At 55.4% G+C, this 20,370-nt stretch overlaps 1 protein-coding gene across 1 annotated transcript in view; it reads left to right on the plus strand.

Moving 5' to 3' along the window:
* Positions 1-20,370, plus strand: part of LOC144225119 (phosphatase and actin regulator 3-like) — a 47,557-nt gene that overhangs the window by 17,439 nt on the left and 9,748 nt on the right. The window contains exons 6-9 of the mRNA XM_077756285.1: positions 7,515-7,727; positions 12,178-12,352; positions 13,052-13,299; positions 19,274-19,352. Of these exons, the coding sequence (XP_077612411.1) occupies positions 7,515-7,727; positions 12,178-12,352; positions 13,052-13,299; positions 19,274-19,352 (715 nt within the window). The remainder of the gene's footprint in view (positions 1-7,514; positions 7,728-12,177; positions 12,353-13,051; positions 13,300-19,273; positions 19,353-20,370) is intronic.

Here is a 20,370-nt window from a genome sequence, read left to right on the forward strand (position 1 = left end):
GGGGGGGGCCCTGGCGATGCAGCCTCACCCCGCAGCTGGACTCTTCGTTCCTGCCCTCGGGGTGGGTCCTGTGGCCCCGGGAGAGGAGTTTCCAGAGGTGGCGTGTGGCCAATACCTAGAGACCATTTTAACAGCGAAGTTTACTCATCAGCGCAGGTGGAATGGTTTCTCACCCAGTGTGATGCTAGCGGTTTGCTTCTAATAAACAAGCTGAAACGAAAAGTGTGAGTTCACGTAAAAGAAAACGCAGCAAACCAAAGTATTAGGAACACAGAAAACTCCAGATTTTCTTTTTTTTTTAATTTTTTTTAATGTTTTATTTATTTCTAGGAGAGAGAGAGAGACAGTGTGAGCAGGGGAGGGTCAGAGAGAGAGGGAGTCACAGACTGAAACAGGCTCCAGGCCCTGAGCTGGCAGTCAGCACAGAGCCCGACGCGGGGCCTGAACCCACGAACCGCGAGATCATGACCTGAGCGAAAGTCGGACGCCTAACTGACTAAGCCACCCAGGCGCCCCAAGACTCCAGATTTTCTAAAGGACGCCGGTTGTACGCAGGACGCTGTTCTGAGCACAGACGTTAGCGTGTTTTGTGCTGGAAAAGCCATGAGGGTGTTAGCACGCTTGTCGCCGTTTCCCTCAAGATGAAACGGAGGTGCGTGGGGCCTGTGGCTTACCCAGGGGTATAGAACTAGGGAATTCGGAGCAACGTGTTTGCCAGGCCAGCTGGGGCCTGAGATGTGCCTCAACTCCTCGCTGAGCTGTGTGACGAAGTCGCTCAGCCCCTCTGAGCCTGTGCCCTCAGCCACAAATGAGGAAAACACCACACCACGTCGCAGGGTTGCTGCATCTAGATAATGCGCAGGGATCCCCTGCTCAGTCCGGACACACGCTGCGCGCTCCGGGGGTGTTTGCCCCTGGCGATTACTGTCTTTGTCATCACAGAAAAGCAACTTTTGGGGAGCGAGGCATTAACACGCGGGACGCGGCTGCCTGCAGGTGCCCCCTCGCCTTGTTCAGCTCATGTGTTCTGGGAGGCGGGTCCTCCTGGCTTCGCTCTCGAGGGGGGCGCTGCTGGGGGCCTGGAATCCTGCACGAGCAGCTCCAGGGCTGCATGGAGAAGCCTGGCCTTGCCCTTCAGTGAGGGAGCGGATTACAGTCTAACAGACTTGAAACCCCCTGCTTAAATAATTGCAAGTCAACTCTTAAAAATTCGGAGCTTTCACGGAAACTTTCAGCGTTGGGGGTCCGCTGGGCTGCTGTTCCCATGCAGCCAGTCACCAGGGGCTGTGAAGGGGCTGCTCCCTGCAAGGGGCGCACCTGTCAGCTCCTGCCCCGGCCTGTCCTGCTGCGGGGTGACCCGCCCTGGGCTTCGTTATCACGCGGCGGATACGGTGGTCTCCCCCGTCCGCGGCCTCGCTCTCTGCGGTTTCAGTCCCCGCCGTCAGCCGCCGTCTGGAAGCAGGTACCCCTCCTCCTGACACGTCGTCAGAAGGTCAGCAGTAACCTAACGTTCTGTCCCAGGCCCGCGCCACGTTTCATCTCCTCCCGTAGGCTTGTACCCTCTCCCATCACAGGGAGGGTGAGTGCCACATAAGGAGGCGTCCGGAGGGGGAGAGGGAGCGAGAGACCGCATAACCTTCATTACAGATCACAGCTTGTTCTCACACTTGCTGTGTTTTACGAGTTTTTGTGAATCTCTTCCTGCGCCTAATCTGTAAATCGCACGTTATCAGAGGCGTGTGCGTAGAGGAGGAAACCCACTGCCTCCTGGGTTCGGCGCTCTGCATGGTGTCAGGTGTCCGCGGGGGGCCGGGAATGCATTCCCTGCAGATACGGGCTGCGGCTGCTGGAGTTAAGGCGTGAGGTGTCTGGGGGGCACGACAGGACCCAGGTCTGCAGGGCTGACGCAGCGCTGGGGGAGACCGGCTCTTACCAGGCTCCGTTCAGCTCTCAGCCTTGTCCCCGCGCCCTGCACGCCCACACACGAGGGAGGCACGTGCCTGCGGCCCGTCCCTCGGCTGCGATCAATGCCTGACAGAGGAAGCTGGATCCTAGGCGGCCACGACGTCTGGGGAGTGCTCAAGCCTGCACCCGGGGTCTCTACTTGACCGCAGGCAGTTCATGGAAATGGCCAGGGGCCCAGAATGGGATCCCCCGGGGACTGCGTGGTGGTCACTGTGTCCTGGAGGGGTGGCTGCTTTCTCTCAGACAGCAGCCTTCTGCGAACTTGGCTGGGGGGGTGGGGCGAGGGAGGGGCCACGTGTCCATGTGTCCATGTGTGTCCAGGGGACATCGCTCGTTGGCCAGGTGGCAACCCCTGCTTCCACGTGCCACAAACTGCCGTGTGTGTTTGGAGGGGAGCAGAGGGGATTACGTCCAAGTACCACAGGGCTCTTAGGAGAAGAATGTTATCAAAGATCCAGACCTTTGTTGTTTTTGTTTGTTTTGTGGTTTTTTTGACCCTCAGTTTGAGTTTGGTGATTTGGATTGACTTTGGACTCTTGTATTTGGGGTGCTTTTGTTTTTCCTGGTTTTATTTGGATGGTGCTATACAAGTGGCCCAGCGTTCCCTAAAAAGCCCAGAAGGATCTGTTTTAACTTTATTTTATTTTGTTTTTTTTTTTAATGTTTTATTTATTTCTAAGAGAGAGAGAGAGANTTTTTTGACCCTCAGTTTGAGTTTGGTGATTTGGATTGACTTTGGACTCTTGTATTTGGGGTGCTTTTGTTTTTCCTGGTTTTATTTGGATGGTGCTATACAAGTGGCCCAGCGTTTCCTAAAAAGCCCAGAAGGATCTGTTTTAACTTTATTTTATGTTGTTTTTTTTAAAATGTTTTATTTATTTCTGAGAGAGAGAGAGATAGCGTGAGCAGGGGAGGGTCAGAGAGAGAGGGAGACACAGACTCTGAAACAGGCTCCAGGCTCTGAGCTGGCAGTCAGCACAGAGCCCGACGCGGGGCTCGAACCCACGAACCGCGAGATCATGACCTGAGCGAAAGTCGGACGCTTAACCGATTAAGCCACCCAGGCGCCCCTGTTTTAACTTTAAACGGGACAGGTGGCTGTCCAGTGTTTTTGTTGCCTGGCAGGGGGCTGTGCTCTGACATTCCCAAGGACGCATGAATTAAAAAGGAAAGTGGCATTCAGTAAACCTGTACTATGTTCACTGTGTTTTCTTAACAGCCCCATTTGCTCAGATGAGAAGGCAGAGGCCCAGAGAGATTGTTGCTTATCTAAGGCCAGGGAGCCCCTAAGTGGCAAGCTGGGGTTTGTTCCCCAGACCTGCTTTTAACCATAATACTCCACAGGGCGCCTGGGTGGCTCGGTCGGTTAAGCGTCTGACTCTTGACTTCAGCTCAGGTCATATCTTATAGTTTGTGAGTTTGAGCCCCATGTTGGGCTCTGTGCTGATGGCACAAAGCCTTCTTGGGATTCTCTCTCTCTACCCGTCTCCTGCTTGCGTTCTCTCTCAAAATAAAATAAACTTACAAAAAACAAAACAAAACATAATACTCTATAACCCAAACTAGAGGTGCTTCTGGAATGCTCTGGAATGTGGGTTGTTTGTGATGTAAGAAGGGGATGGTGAGTGGCAGGCTGTAGATCAGACCCAACTGCCCCCGTGTCTGTCTGGCACGCGCAGTGTGCTGGCGCCGTACACCCAGATGCCAAGCCGAGTCCGCCCCTCGCTGACTGCTGGGGGCGCTTCGGCACTCACTGCTCAGGACCTGGGCTCGTCCCACCTGCCCCTGGGACTCGGGCGGCTGCCTTGCCCTGGGCCAGCTGTCCCAGCTGAGACATACTGGGTGTTTGGGGTGCCGCGAAACTGCACACAACAGCTGTCCCCCAGCCCACCAGGACCCGCCTATCTCACTGGTCAATCTCAGTCTTGGAAGGTCTCCAGTGGGTGGTACCTGGGCTCGGAGCATGCCCGCCACCTGGGCAGTTTCCAAGACCAAAGGGCAAAGAGCTTTTTCTCTGGTTACCTAAGTACCTACATAATATTCTAGAATTTGCCTCTTGTCCCGCGAAGCCTAAAATATTTACTATCTGTCCCTATAGCTGGAAAAAAAAGTTTATCAGCCCCTGCTTAGGACAGTAAGTGGGGGCCACACAGAAGCATGTCAGTGGAATGTTTCCTAAAGTGTGCTAGTGAGTCCCGGATGTGTGCACTTGATTGAGCTCTGGTTGTGTCTGTTCCTCACCTGAACCCTATGCGGTGGTTTGTGCAGCCAAATGGGAGGCTTGGCTGAGAGTTCACGTTGGTGACAAGCGACCTCTGCTGGTCAGGGGAGCACAGCAACAGCCCCCAAGCGAGCATCTCAAATGTGGGGAAACATGTGAAACTGACATCGTCTTCTACATCTTTTTTCTGATATAACAGTAAGATTTTCATGTTTTAATTTCAATAAATTTCCAAACTGTAATGGTAGCTACACACTCACATAAGCCGCAGAGGAAGATATAGGCTAAAAGGTATTAGAGCCCCACTTTCTCAGCCTGTGGAGCCCCAGACAGGTCAGGGACATAGAGGTGCCTGTGACAGGCGTGGGTAAGTTTTGTGGGAAGATGTTGGATGGGATTTTGGTGAGACCCGCTGGTGTGTTGAGTCCAGGGCTCTCAGAGCAGAGGTGGGGAGCCTGCATTCCACCTGGGGCTGGTGGGGAGAGGGGACCTCTGCGGGGCTGGCAGAAGCTTGCCCTACGGTCTCTGGTTGAGGGGGATGGGCTGGGACCGCGGACACCCAGAAGCCCAGAGCTGTCCTCACCAGTGCAGTACTCATTAGCTGCATGGCTATTTCAATTAATTAAAAGTAAATGAAATAAAAAATTCAGCTTCCCAGTCACTCTGGCCACTTGTCAGTTGCTCAATTGGCCACTCATGGCTGGTGGCTACTGAAATGGACAGGGACGAAACATTTCCAGCGTCTCAGACACTTGTATTGGGCAGCACTGGGCATGCATGCATCCACTTCGGGCACAGGCAGGGAAGTTTTGCTGTTTGAATTGCCAGCCCCCTAGAAGTTGCTACACCAGCAGATACTCTAACCTGCAAATCCCTTTGTGGACAAATTTCGCAAAACCCCTGGTCTAGAGAGTGGATTTGGGGCAGGACGGGAAGGAGCCTGGAGGCCATGGCTGAGGTCCTGATCAAGACCAGGGAAGCTTGCATAGGGAGGACAAGTGGACGTTGCTGAGAAATATTTCGGAAGAAAAGCACATAGGATTTATCTGTGGATTACATATGAGGGGCAAGGTAGTGGGTGTCCAGTCTGGCTGCACAGCTGATGAGCTGTGTAGGAAGCCTAGTGAGGGCGGGGATCTGTCTGGTTGAATGCCATGTCTGTGGCTCCCAGAAGGGTGCCTGAACCCCATAATTGTTCAAGGACCTTTGTAAGATGGGTTGATGGGTGGAAGCATCTGAAGGAAGGGGAAGGCTGGGTAGGGCTTACCCTTGGGAAATCAAGAGATGGGTTTGAGAATGTTTTGTTTTGCCTTGCTGACCTCCACATGAAGATGTCACAGTGGCTGATAATGTATGAGTCTGGAGCTAGGAGGGAAGGTCAGGGGTCGACAGAGAGATGGGATGGATTCTGAAGCCAGAGGACTGGATGGGAAAATGAGATGAGAGAATTGGAGCTGTGGACTGAGTAATGGGTCCTGGGCTGAAGGCTGAGGGCTGGGTCTTCCTGGGTAGCCTGGTGGAGCCTGCAGGGGGCTGAGCATGTGTGGCCAGTGTGACAGGAGGGAACTGAGGGACAGGTGTCTGGAGCCAAAGAGGAACATGATGGAGAGAGACTGAGGACAGCTGAGACAGATCAAGCGGCCCTGCCTCAGCTGACATAGGCTTGGGGACCCTGACCTGGACTGCCTGGTCTCCCTGTTAACCCTTCCCGTGGTAGCCCAGCTAAGGGAACCTGTGGAGTCCAGGTCACACGCTGCCCACCTTGTCCAGACCCCCGGGACTCAGGGAGGATCTGTCCTGTCCATGTTTGCACATGGCAGGACCCAGGCTTGTGCCACAAGAGTGTCACAGCCATGGGGTCGGCCACGGACAACGAAAGAGGAAATGGTAATAACCTGGGATCCGTGGCACGTGCATTGTCTGCTTCTGGAGTTTCCGTGGAAATTCTCGAAGGGCAGGTATCAGGCCAGCACCGTGGTTTCAGCACCACGGACAGCGCCCTGCCCCTTGGGGCCTCCAGAGCCTTCCCTGATGGATGGAGGAGTCCCAGGTGGTGACTTTGGGCCCAGCTCTGCCAAGCTGTTCCAGGGAGTGTTTGTATATTCCTCCTCGGCTGGTTGCGAAAAATGAGACGAGGCCATGCCAGCAGGCATCTTGCACCAGGCTGGGTACCTGGGGCGTGCTCTGAGAGGGCAGGGTGTGCTGGGGTCCCCGCATGGGGATCGGGGCCCGCCTCTCTAGTATCTGGGAGGAAGGAAGGAAGATGGGGTTTCAGGGACAGTTGTGTTGGAGTCAGACATCTAAGAACAGCGCCCCCATCCCTGTCTGAAGGCCTCAGTTTCCCCTGGAGGTGAGGAGCTGGAGGCAGGTTGGAGGCAGTGACTGCAGAGTGGAGGCAGAGCGGAGGGCCCTGACAGTGGCAGTCCCCAGATGGCCACCACTAGGGCTTCTGTGTCGCCATCTTTCTCCCGCAGCACCCAGCGGGGTGGGGACTGGCAGGTGGAGGCTTCACCACAGAGCTGAGTGAAAGTGAGGCCGCGGACCTGGGGGGTGGGGAGGGTGGGTGGCGCGTGCCGGTCGGTAGGACTTGGGCCGGATGAAGGGAGAAGTGAAAAGACAAAGTTCATGGATGGGGGGAGAAAGCAGAGGAGGGGTGGACAGGCTTGGGGGTGGTGCTCAGGGGGCAACAGGAAGGAGAGAGCACAGGGGTGCTCGGTGGGCTGACCCTTCCTCAAAGCTGGGCCTCCCCCGCCTCCTGAACCACTCCTTGGGGCTACATGCCGGGGGCCAGGGGTGCTGAAAGCCAGACATGTGAAGTCAGTGGCTGCTTTGAGGTCTACAGGTGCCAGACACACATCTCTTTGTTCCCTCCTGTTTAAACCTTGTGGCAATTCTGGGAGGGGCTCTTGGTGTTTGTCAGATCTCACGTGTGGGTAAATGGGGGCACTGGAGTGTGAGGAACTTACCAAGATCGCAGCGCAGGGGACGACTGGAGCCTGGGTGTGTCTCATTCCAGAGCTTCTGGTTGTGACCATCCCCAGGTCAGGTGGGAACGGGAGCTCCGGCGCCACCTGGTGACTGAGAAAAGGAATAGAATTACTCACGCTCTTGAATTCCTTCCTCGCCCCTCTCCTTCCTCTCCCCCCACCCCCCATAGTTCTATTGACTTCTAAACTCATGGGGAATCAGATCTATATGGGGAACAACCCCCCTGTACCCTGCTCCTGCTAACGGTCCCACTTCACCCAACCTGCCTTTCTGTCCCTGCTCACGTCTACCCCCATCAGAGGAAGCATGGCTTCTGAACTCTGTTTTACCTTTGAACCAGCCAAGATGCCGTCAGCGTCCAGAGGTGAAGAAGCAGACGCCGCCGGCAGCCTCCCGCCCACCACGGATGAGCCTTCTCAAGCCTTAGCTGGGTCTGACTCCCTGGACAGCCCTCCCAGAGCCCTGGAGAGACCCGTGGGCCAGCTCCCCAGCCCCACGCTGCTGCCCACCCCACCGCCCAAGGCAGGCTGCAAAACCACGAAAAACGTCGCAGGTAGGTCCGCACGCATTCTTCCATCCATTCACGCGTCCGTGCCTTCGGCCGGTCTTGAGGGGCTCCTGCTGCGGGCTGGCTCCCACCCTTTGCTTTTGGGATCCAGGCTCTGGGCAGGTCTAGGGGAGCAGAGCTGGAGGCAGGAGGGCTGGCTGCTCTTAGCAATGAGCTGTGGCTGTCAGGAGCAGACCCCTGGGCTCCCTCAAGAAGATGAGGTAGTCTATTGGCAGGAGTCAAAGGTGTCTTCCAGAACCTGAATGCAAAAGGTGTAGCCGTCTCCCAGGATGTGGACTTTGGATGCTCAGGTGTTTGTCTGTCTCATATTCTCCCTCCCTCCTCCCCTTCCTTCCCTCCTCTGTCCCTACTTCTCCCTGATGGCTCAATCTCTCTCACGATCTCTGCTTACTCTGTCTCATGACCTCTTTCCAGTGAGCTCCGTCCTGAAAGGCAGAGGCAGGGATCAACACTGGACTGGGTGGAGATCAGAGAGGGGAGCATGGCTGGGCAGGGCCCCAAAGGCATCCGCTCCCAGAGCATTGGCCACCCTGGCCGAATAACCCCAGGAAGCTGAGACCTTTACTTTCAGAGTTTGGGTATTTCTTGTCCTGTCGCTGCTGAAAATAGGAGACACTGCTGGCCTCAGGGGGAAAAGCAGACCCTGCGGTACGAGGTGACTGTTTGAACAGCAAATCCTTACCGGCTGCCTCTGAGGGCGGCGAGCGTGAAGAGGACGTGCATGGGGGACCTGAGCAGCTGTGCTGTGAGCCCCTGACCGCTGCTCACAACGCCGCTCCTTCCCGCTTGTTAGGCCACCTGGAGGCCTGGGTGCACACCGCCTGCTCCCAATGCGCAGGCCAACACCTTGAAGACGCGGAGGGTCAGGGCTCCAGCAACGTCTCCCAGGCCCCACAGCTAATGGAGACTCGAACCCAGTTCTGAGCCTGAGGCTGGTAACCCCTATACCGCTCTTGAGGCTAAACCTTCTTCCCCAGCTTCCCCTGGTCAGTGCCTTGTCTCTGTCCCTCCTTCAGGGCCGCTGTCCCTGACTCCAACCCCATAGCAGCTGGCGCCTTGCCTTGGGGCACGTGCCACATGCTTTACCTTACACAGTGGGCTGAATGGTGTCCCCTTAAAATTCACATCTACCCGGAAGCTCCGAACTGTGGCCTTCTTTGGAAGAGGGTCTTTGCAGACATAATTAGATCAGGATCGAGAGGAGATCATCCTGGTGTGGGAGGGGCCCTAAACTCAACGAGTGTGTCCTTATAAGAGACACAGAAGGACACACAAGATGATGTGGAGACGGAGGCAGAGATTGGAGTGGCCTGTTTACACGCCACGCGACGCCGGCAGAGCTGGGAGACGCCTGGCGTCTTTCTCTCTCAGCCCTCAGAAGGGTCCAGCCGCTGACTCCTTCATTCCAGACGTCTGGCCTCCACGGCCACGAGAGAATGAAGTCCTGTTGTTCGGAGCTACCTGGTTTGTGGAGTTTTGTGACAGCAACGAGGGCACCACCAAACCCCAGTGCTGGCATACAGCAGGTGCTTATCGAGTACACGCAACTGTAACTGAGGGAACAAATGGATGATCTGAGCCCCGCCTGCCTGTTCCTACGTCTCTGGGAAGAGTCTGAGCCTGTAGCCTTCTGGGGACGTGGCCACATGGATAAGAGCCGAAGTTTTGAGGCAGAATCACACTGTTGCATCTTGTCGCTGTTGCGTCTTGTGAGAATTTCCTTTTCTATCTGTTGAGACCTGAAACCCTTGGAAATCCATCTATCAGGCATTACCCACCGTGTTTTCTTCTGGCTCACGTATAATTGATTCTGGACCCTCGATTACTCAGCAGCCCCTCGATGTCCTGCCTCCGCTGCGCCCCGGACAGATCAGACTTGCGGCCGCAGGGCGGGTTTCCTCTGCTTGTCCGCACGGCTGGAATTCGGGGTTTCGAGGGCCTCGTGCTCCGGGAGCCTCCCCTCCCTTTTGAGGAGCTCCGGATCATCAGGGGATTAATCTGGGGAACTGGCTCTGGAGCTGGAGGGCATGGGAGGGTGGTTTCAGCCTGGATCTCCTTATAACAGCTGAGAATGCAGTTTGGTGCCTCTGTGTTAATTTTTTTTGTTCTCCCTCTTTTTCCTTCTCTTTTGGGGGAAATGTTCGCTTCGGTATGTGGGCGCTAGGTGGCAGCAGAGGAGGAGAAAAGCCCCTTACCTGCGCTTACCGGGGGCCCAGGGGGGGTCTTCTCCTGGAGCTTTCCTCCCCCGCCCTCCCCCAGAGGCCAGGGAATTGTCTTCCCCTCCCCCCAACGCAGACCCACCCACAGACTTGGCTTTGCCGGGTCTGCGTGGTGTTCAGCTTTTTTTTAACGGGTTGCCAACATTTTCAGCGTTAAAATCTGTTTAAGCGTTGAATGTTAATATGTGTAAAACGTGTCACTTTTGCCTGTAACCCGAATTTATGGCTTTTTTGAAAAGTCTTCATATCTGGCCACTCGCCACTCCCCCCGCCCCCTCACAGCAGCCCCGTGAAGGTGAGCAGGGGCTTTTATATTTACTGAAACCCTCTCCCCCATTCGTATGAATTACGTGAGGTCCCTGGATTCAGCCTGTTTCCCTTGCCTGGACGCTGGACCCGTGTGAGTTCACCCCCTCAGGACGAAGCTTTAACATCCAGCTGCATGACAGTCGCTTCCACGTATGGGGGGCGGGGGGGACACGGCCTCTGCCAACTGCACTTGGGATCCTGCCACCAAGTTCCAATCCCAGCCCCTGTCGTACCCTGGAGGCACAATTTGAGGTTGGCTTCTGGGCCTCAGTTTCCTCATCTGAGAACGGGGGGTGCTGAGAGGTGCCCTGGGCAGCTGGACGAGGCGAGCCAGGCGCAGTGCTCAGCAGAGCAGCAAGTGGGGGGCACTCGTTCCGCGTACCCACGAGTGACAGTGTGTGGCGACCCCGCTAGGGTCCCAGCTGCGTGAGCACAGGCAGGGCCGCATCACCTCGGTTTCCCCGTCTCTACGTCAGGACTGGTGATGCCTTCCCAGCAGGTGTGGGGTGAGGATTCCAGGCAGCAGAGCGCTGCCTGTGGGGAGGCGGGCCCTGTGACGAGCTGGTGGGGGGTGAGCCCGCTGAGTGCACAGAATTGGGGGTGCCCCCACCCCGCTCTGCCCACGTCTGGCCACGTCGCGCATGGCTGGCCCCGCCTCATCCTTGCGCGTCAGCTCAGATGTTCCTTCTGCGGAGAAGCCCCGCCCGACCTCCGGAGCCCCGCCCGCCTGCTCCCTGCCCCCGGTGCAGCTCTCCCTGCAAACTTCCAGTTGGCTTTCTGTCTGCCCTTTCTTTCTTGGTTCTGCGCGGCCGGCCTAGAGGCCCATCGAGGGCAAGGCCTGGGCTGTGGCACCGGGCCCTGCCCACAATGACAGGTGATTGTGGACACAGCTAAGTGATGTGTGCCAGTGACCTACAGCTTCCCTTCCAGACTTTTTATTGACGCTGTCCACGTCCTAGGATGCACTGGGACGGCTTTGCTTTTATGGAGTGGTTTAGATCTCTGTGTCTCTGTGTCTGTCTGTGTCTCTGTCTCGCTGGCCGTCTTTCTGCTGAGGCTAAAACGGAGGTGGTCTATTTGTATCAGTCTAGCTGGAGCCTCTGCCTCAGTCTATCTGGGAATGAGTCCGTGTATGAACATGTAACAGATGCCAGGCCCCAATCCAGCTGCTGGGCTCCTGCTGGCCCCGCCACGGAGCTGTTGGCCCATTTTACAGATAAGAAGACTGAGCCTTTGAGACTTGAGAGGACTTGCCCTGGGGCATCTTACAGCTGATATGTAGCAGATTGAGACTGGAGGCCAGACCTGTGTAATGACCACACCCACGCCGTCTGCTGCCCCCGGGCACCTGATGCCCTGTGGGACTTGGCGTGCACATTCAGGAAGTATCTGTTAGAAGGGAGAGAGAAGCCTCACCTTCCTAGGTTGGGCTTGAGCAAGTCTATTCTGACTCTTCAAAATCATTTCATATAAATGAATGTCCATTACACACATATTGAGTACCAGGTCCAGGGATATAGCAGTAAGAAAGGTAGACACAGGCCCTGCCCAGAGGCACAAAGTCGGGTAAGAAGGGCAGACCCAGTGAAGTAATTCATTCCAAGTAGGAGGAAAGGGGCGTCAGGCTTTCTGTGCCTGAGAACTTGCAGGGAGCTTATCGGCACTGATGTCTGTGGAGCTTCTCCCCCACCCACCCCGGCCAGGCTTGCGAGCAGGGGTGCCCATGGCTGGAACTGGACAGAGGTGAACACTGTCTCTGGCTCTGGGGACAGGAGACCTGGCACAACTTCTGGGACAGGATGTCAGGGTCCCCTGGCGGGGGCGGGGGCAGCATCGTGTCTTTCTGCAGAGTCCTTCCTCCCTGCTCCCAGAGGCTTACACCCCTCTCGGTCCCTCTCGTGCTCCAGGCCAGCCTGCACTCTTCCAAGCCTCTGGCGGGAAGAGCACTGACCCTCCCCTTCGAGGACAGCTTTCCACGCCCACAGGGTCGCCACATCTCGCCACTGTCCACCGGCCACTGCCCCCCAGCCGCGTCATTGAGGAGCTGCACCGGGCGCTGGCCACCAAGCATCGCCAGGACAGGTGAGCCGCCCTGGTCGGGATTTCCACGGGGCCAGCCCGCTGTCGTGCACCCGGACTGGGCTCCATGCACGGCTGTCACGGCCTTGAAATTCTTAAGTCTGGGACAAGAGCCCTGTCTTTTCACTTTGCCGCGGGCTCTGGTCTTGGTTACCACATTCCGGGGAAGGACATCCAGGGGTGGACGCCGTGGGAGCCTGGCCGCAGAGCCCCTGCGTTTCCCCGGGAGGATCCGTGTTAGGGTGGGAGCACCGTGGAAGGGAAGTAGCTGTCCAGCCTCTGCAGACTTCGAGTTCTCATTAGGCAAAAGTACGTGTAAGCCTGTTCCTGACGCTTGCACATTTATTTTTCATCTCCTGCGTCCGTAGGCTGTGAAGGAGAAGTGAGCCGAAGGCAAAGCAGCTAGGGAATGGGACCCGCGGGCGATTCGGCGGAAACACCGCACACGTCCGTTCTCGGGAAGTCCTGGCCCCCGTGTGCTAAGCGTGCAGGCTTTATCATAGGCGAGTCTGTGCTGTTCAGGACAGCCACGTGCCTGGACGCGAAGCCGGTGCGCCCCCCGCGGCTGCGTGTTCTGTGAATTCAGTTCGGAAGCCGCACGTACTTGGGCAATTTGCAGTATCGTCAGAAGCCCCCGAGTCGATGCCGCTGGGTCCTTGGGTGGGGTGGACAGCATGTAATCCAAACCGCCTTCTGCTTCAGTTTTCAAGGACGGGACAGTAAAGCATCCCCGAAGAAGCGGGTGGACGTCCGCCTGTCGAGAACGTCCAGCGTGGAGCGGGGCAAGGAGCGGGAGGAGGCTTGGAGCTTCGACGGCATCTCCGAGAGCAAGCGGACGGCGGCCAAGGGCGCGGAGGAGAACAAGGAGAACTTGATCGTGAATTCCGAACTCAAGGATGACCTGCTGGTGTATCAGGACGAAGAGGCGCTGAACGACTCCATCATCTCTGGTGAGGAGGGGCCTGCAGGGCGGGGTCGGCGGGGCCCTGTTTGCCGAGGTGCTTCTGCCCCAGGCGCAGAGGAGGGGTGGGGGCCGCGGAAGGGAGACACACCTCCGAAGATGGCCAGGGGTGCGTGTGGCCAGGCTCTGGGCAGGGAGTAGGAGATGCAGACTGAACCTGCATTGCTTTGGTAACTGTGTGTTGATTTTCGTGTGTTTTTGAAAATACGTAAAAGCGGCTCAACAGGTAATTTTGAGAGCGTCACTGCTTAGAACACGTGGCAGAGAGTCGTACAGGCGGTGGGTGCCCTATGGTCCAGCGCTTGGAAAATAGAGTGAAAAATGCTACCGGGAAAGTGAAATGTGGTAGAAGAAGGAGGGAGAGAGGGCTGGGCCCAGCGGCCATCCCTGATGTGGTGACCGTGTGACCGCGTGTGACCACACCCGCCTGTGTGGGAGCGCAGGGTCTCGGGCCTTGAGAAGACCGCCATCACGTCCGTCCTCAAAGGCTGCTCTGGTAGAGTGACTGCTCTGTCCTGCCCTGAGGACGCAGGCTCGGGGAGGCAGCGTGTTGTGGCTGCCCCACGGGGGAAGGTAGAGGATGTGCGGGCCGGGACCAGGAAGCCCCGGGAGAGTCCCCTGTGGGCCCTGCAGGCCGTGTTGAGTGCCCACTACTTGGAGGGAGGGTCAGTGTGGACGTGGCTGTGGGCCTTTGAAGAAGGGTTGCTGTTCTCAAATGAATGGTTTTGTTCTTCCCGGAAGCGTCTCTGATGAAGGTCACTGCCGCGGGCAGGGCTCCAGGTAGAGGCTCCAGGGACCCAGCCCAGCAAGTTGCCTCTCCCTTGGGTGTTGGGTGGAAAACAGGGAAGGAGCTGGCATTGACCTTGGTCCTGGCTGGTACTGAAGGGATGGGAGCAGAGGGCATCATGACCAGGGGGACTGGGAGCCCAGGTTAAGCAGCAGCCCTGGCTGTCACCCCTTCCTGTCCCCTTGCCTACTTGTGAGCCTTTCCTACCCTGGTTGGTGAAGCATTTCTGGGAGTGGGCGCTGCAGCCATTGAGGAGCCCCAGCGTCCTTCACGCCGGGAGAGGCTGACTTTGATCATTGACCCAGAACCTTGGAGCCAGTCTCTGGCCACAGGGCTCTGGACATGTCAGAGGAGCCTGGAGCCTTTCTGGCCCTGGATCCCTCTTCCTTAAACAGCCTCCTGCAGGTCGGGGTCACGTGGGAGACATGGGAGAGGGGCTGGTAAAGGGAGACATCACCTCCCGCAGCCTCAGCACCTGGGACAGCTGAGGTTGCCTGTGGTGGGGCTCCTGGCCGCTACCTGCCCGCCCCCCCATCATCCGCCCTCCTCCCTGCAGCTCTAGGGGCGGGGCTTGCCTGCCTCTTCCGGCTGTGGGTGGCTCCCCGCCCTCCTGGGCCTGCAGGATGGGGTCGTGTGGGAGACACGGGAGAACGGCTGTAAAAGCAGAGCTCCTCGTNCAGGGGGTTGCCTGTGGTGGGGCTCCTGGCCGCTACCTGCCCGCCCCCCATCATCCGCCCTCCTCCCTGCAGCTCTAGGGGCGGGGCTTGCCTGCCTCTTCCGGCTGTGGGTGGCTCCCCGCCCTCCTGGGCCTGCAGGATGGGGTCGTGTGGGAGACACGGGAGAACGGCTGTAAAAGCAGAGCTCCTCGTCTCTGTCTCCGTGTTCACCCCACTTCCTCCTTCTGTCCCGTCCCAGTAGGAATCAGGCCCCACCCCGCTTAGCTCTGAGGATCAGACGGATGGAGAGCGTTCGGGGTGGTGCCCGCAGACATGCCCTCTCTTCTGACTAGGATGCTAGTTGGTGGGTTTAGAGCCCATCTGGGCAATTGTACATGAGCTCCTCGTTTCGACATCCGTAATTATGTCCACAAGCACAAACTGCCTCTTTTTCCAAATAAGGTCGCATTCATAGGTACAACGTACGTCTGTCTTTTGGGGTCACCATTCTCCCTGCTCCAGCCACTCCTGATGTTAGAACATGGTCCTTGCTGAGCCACCCCCAAGCCCCGTCCCTGGGGCCAGGCCACCCACCTGCCTCAGGCAGCACCCGCCCCTGTGGCCCCGGGCAGGCCCCCCAGCTCTCTCGGCCTCCGTTTCCTCCCTGGTCCCCTCAAAGGCCGTCTTCATCAACACTGTGAACTTTCCTTCATCTCTCAGATGCAGTTGGGATTTTACTCTGACTTTTGTTATCTATTACCTGGTTCCCCATAAATCTACCAATGGTCTGATGAACGTATGTGTTTGAGTACCGTCTGCACGAGGGACGGAGCCAGCGTCCGTTGGCACGTGGTGGTGTGCCCAGTCCACACGGTGCCTGGTCCCGAGAGAGGGGGGCAGGGCCGCTGAGGGATGGATGGCTTTCAGTGCGTCTGCAAGGCCGTCGCGTCCCCAGAGCTCCGACATGTTGCTGTGTTGACTCATGTGTCCACCAGGGGGTCTGGTGGGTGTCGCCAGCCTTACGTCTTTCCATCTTGGCCCCCAAGCCTGGCCCTTTCCCCGTCCCTGAAAGCAGTGCCCCTGACCTTCCTGTGGCCTGGAGCCACCCTGACGCTCTCTTGGCTTGGCACCTGCTGTCCAAGTGGCCATCGGTTCTCTGGACTCCTCCTTGGAGCAGACCCCAGGTCTGGCCATGTCCTCCCTGGGACCTGGGTCCCTGCCTGTCCCTGTCACCCCTGGACCCTTCCTCTCCCTGAACTCCCTGGGGCCCAGCCGCAGGCCCTCGCTGCTCTTCACATGCACCAACCACCATCTGCCAACTGCAGCATCCTCCACGCCTGCGGCGCGGACGTGTGTGTGGCTCCTCTGTGCTTAGAACGCCACCTCTTCCTGGATGCTGGTGACTCCCCACCGCAGCTCTGCCAGCCTCACTCCCCTGACCGTCCCCACGGCTCTGTGTCCCCTGACCTGGCGTACGTGCCTCACCCCCCAGGACGCAGGCACAGTAGGTCAAGGGCTTCGTCCAGTAGCTCGTGCTGTGTCTGCAGTCTGGGGGTGCTAAGTGCACCCTAAAGGTCAGTGACTGAATGACCAGGCCATCGGGAGATTCAAGGGGAGGGTGCCTGTAATAATAGGTACCGGCCTGGGAATTCCCCGTGGACCACTGGCTGTTTCTCTTCCTCCAGGGTTTCTCCTGGGGCCAAACTTGCATCTGTTGTCCCCTGTGCCTTAAGCCCTGCTGTCCTCAAGTGAGCAGAGTTTGACTGTGGTCTGACGGGAGCAAGGAGGGTAGAACTCTCTAGAAACTCTGTTGCTAACATGCATAGGCTCGCTGCCCAGCTGCCTGGGGAAGCCTGGAAATCCAGTGTAGGAAGTGGGTTCTTTTCTTGTACACATTCTTACGTGTGTCCGTAATTCCCTCAAAGTTATGAACCTCTCAACTCAGAGGATAAGAAATTCTATTTTGGGTCTAGACAAGGTCTAGAACTGTTACTTTTAGGGAGAATGTTATGGAAGGAAAGACCCATGACAGTATTTTGCTTTGCTGCGTAGGACAGCAGTGGCAAGGATCGGCTATTTGCTTCTCTCGTGTTCAAGCCCTGCGCCTGAGGCTGGTAGGTGATGTGTCGGTCTCTGTGGTGCTGAGGCAGGAAAGCACTGAGCAGTAGATTCGTCGATTGTTCATCACACAAAAAAATGCAACATTTATCTGTTTAATGTGCTGTTGACGGAACCTTTGAGGCACTGTCCTGTCTCACGTGAGCCGTCCAGAGGTGTGTCACCCGAATTCTCTTATAAGGTGGCATCCTATGTATAGACGTTAGAAATTCATTTCGAGTGTGTGGTGACCCCACCAAGGCAGTTGCTGCCCTGTGAATCATCTCGAAGACCGGATGGCTGTCCCGCTTGACGGAGCTGGAGTGAAACCGGCCTCTGTTGCCCTGAGTCTGACGGTTTGACCTGCGTGCAGGGCACATGCAGTGTCACGGTCGGCACGGAGAGGTCGTAATGGAGCACGTGTTTCTGCCTCGTGCTTCCTGCCAGACTGTGGCGTGCACACCCGAGTGCCCTCACAGGTGTATGCAGTCCGTGCTGGGTAAAAACAGGACATCGGAGCATTCTCCAGTTTGCAAAGGTGAAGTTTTAAGATTTTTTTTTTAATTTTTTAATGTTTTTTAAATTTATTTTTTGAGAGAGAGAGCATGAGCTGGGGAGGATCAGAGACGGAGGGGGACAGAGTATCCGAATCGGGCTCCATGCTGGCAGGCTGACAGCGGCGAGCCTGATGCAGGGCTTGGAACTCACAGACCATGAGATCACGACCTGAGCCGAAGTTGGACGCTTAACCAACTGAGTCACCCAGGCGCCCCAANCTATTTGCTTCTCTCGTGTTCAAGCCCTGCGCCTGAGGCTGGTAGGTGATGTGTCGGTCTCTGTGGTGCTGAGGCAGGAAAGCACTGAGCAGTAGATTCGTCGATTGTTCATCACACAAAAAAATGCAACATTATTTATCTATTTAATGTGCTGTTGATGGAACCTTTGAGGCACTGTCCTGTCTCACGTGAGCCGTCCAGAGGTATGTCACCCGAATTCTCTTATAAGGTGGCATCCTATGTATAGACGTTAGAAATTCATTTCGAGTGTGTGGTGACCCCACCAAGGCAGTTGCTGCCCTGTGAATCATCTCGAAGACCGGATGGCTGTCCCGCTTGACGGAGCTGGAGTGAAACCGGCCTCTGTTGCCCTGAGTCTGACGGTTTGACCTGCGTGCAGGGCACATGCAGTGTCACGGTCGGCACGGAGAGGTCGTAATGGAGCACGTGTTTCTGCCTCGTGCTTCCTGCCAGACTGTGGCGTGCACACCCGAGTGCCCTCACAGGTGTATGCAGTCCGTGCTGGGTAAAAACAGGACATCGGAGCATTCTCCAGTTTGCAAAGGTGAAGTTTTAAGATTTTTTTTTTAATTTTTTAATGTTTTTTAAATTTATTTTTTGAGAGAGAGAGCATGAGCTGGGGAGGATCAGAGACGGAGGGGGACAGAGTATCCGAATCGGGCTCCATGCTGGCAGGCTGACAGCGGCGAGCCTGATGCAGGGCTTGGAACTCACAGACCATGAGATCACGACCTGAGCCGAAGTTGGACGCTTAACCAACTGAGTCACCCAGGCGCCCCAAGATTTAATTTTTAAGAGCAGCTTTAAGGTCACAAGAAACTTAGGAGAAAGTTACAGAGACTTCCAAATGCACCCCCTGTGTGCACGTGTGCGCGCGCACACACACACGCACACACACACATATCCTGCCGCACCTGCATAGCCTCCCTATGACCAGCCTCACTCACCAGACTGGTATGTTTGTTACAACAGATAAACCTATGCTGACCCCTCATCACCCAAAGTGTTCACTTTCAATGTTGTACATTCTGGGCGTTTAGACAAATGTGCAGTGACTGGTGTCTGTCATTATACTGTCATTCAGGGAATTTTCACTTCTCCAAAAATCTCCCGTGCTCCCTCTTTCTTCCCTCCCCACTGCCCCCTCCCCCGCACCACTGATCCTTTTATTATCTTTGTAGTTGAACCTTTCAAGGATGTTGTAGGGGCGCCTGGGTGGCTTAGTCGGTTAAGTGTCCGACTTTCACTTGGTCATGATCTCGCGGTTCATGGGTTCGAGCCCCACGTCGGGCTCTGTGCTGACTGCCAGCTGGGAGCCTGGAGCCTGTTTCAGTCTGTGACTCCCTCTCTCTCTGACCCTCCCCTGCTCATGCTGCCTCTCTCTCTCTCTCTCTCAGAAATAAATAAAAAACATTAAAAAATTTTAAAAAGTTCTGGCAATTATGAATTAAGCTGCTATAAAAACCCATGTGTGGTTTTTTGTATAAGCATCAGATTTCACCTCCTTTGGGTAAATACCCAAGAGTGGGATTGACAGATCAGTATGGTAAGACTGTGTTTAGATTTGTAAGAACCCGTCAAAATGTGTTCCCAAGTTGCTGCGCCATGTTGCATTCCCACCAGCAGCGAATGAGAGCTCCGGCGGCTCCACATCCTCGCCGGCATCCAATGTCGTCAGGGTTCCGGACCTGGGCCATTCCAAGAGGTGTGCGGTGCTATCACGTTGTTTTGATTTGCATTTCCCTGATGCCCTCTGATGCGGAGCAACTTTCCATGTGCTTACTTGTCATCTGCGTACCTCCTTTGGTGAGGGGGCAAGGTTTTGGACCCATTTCTTAATCAAGTTGTTTGTTTTCTCACCATTGGGTTTCAAGGGATTCTTTGTATTTTGTATGCCAGTCCTTTATCAGATGTAACCTTTGAAAATATTTTCTCCCAGTCTGTGGCTTGTCTTATTCTCTTGAAGTTGTCTTTCATGGGGCAGAAGTTTTTAATTTTAATGGAGTCTAGCTTGTCTGTAACTCTGTCGTGGATCATGCTTTGGGGAGTGTATCTGAAAAGACATAGTCATCTTCAAGCTCACTTAGGTTTTCGCACATTATCGCCCGAGAGTTTTATACTTTGGAGTTCTACATTTAGGTCTGTGATTCAGTTAGTGAATGTTGTATGGTATATATCGAGATTCATTTTTCTGCATGGGCTGTCCAGTTCCAGCTAATTTGCTATTTAAGATTAATTTAGAATTCTAATGTTTCATTTAAATTTAACATATTTAATAGTTAATGATTTAAATAATTGTTCCTAATACATTGTTGAGGATTTTTGCATCTGGGTTCATGAGAGATCTTGAATGGTGGTTTTTCCCTTGGAATATCTTTGTCTGGTTTTGGTTTTAGGGTAGTGCTGGCCTTGTAGAATGAGTTAGCCTCCTATCCTCTGCTTCTCTTCTTTTGAACAGATTGTGTCTTTCAAGGAATTGTTCCATTTCATGTAGGTCATGTGGTTGTCTATAGTATTTCTTCATCCTTGTAATGTCCAAGAGGTCTGTACAAGTGCCCCTTCTTTCATTTGTGATATTAGCAATTTGAGGCTTCTGTCTTTTTTTCTTAGGTATCTTGGCTGGAGGCTAATCAATTTTATTGACCTTTTTGAAGAACCAGCTTTTGGTTTCATTGATTTTTCTCTATTGATTTGCTATTTGGACTATCACTGATTTCTGTTCT

The sequence above is a fragment of the Crocuta crocuta genome, unplaced genomic scaffold (genome assembly GCF_008692635.1).
Source record: "Crocuta crocuta isolate KB4526 unplaced genomic scaffold, BGI_CrCroc_1.0 scaffold123, whole genome shotgun sequence".
Taxonomy (NCBI): Eukaryota; Metazoa; Chordata; class Mammalia; order Carnivora; family Hyaenidae; genus Crocuta; species Crocuta crocuta.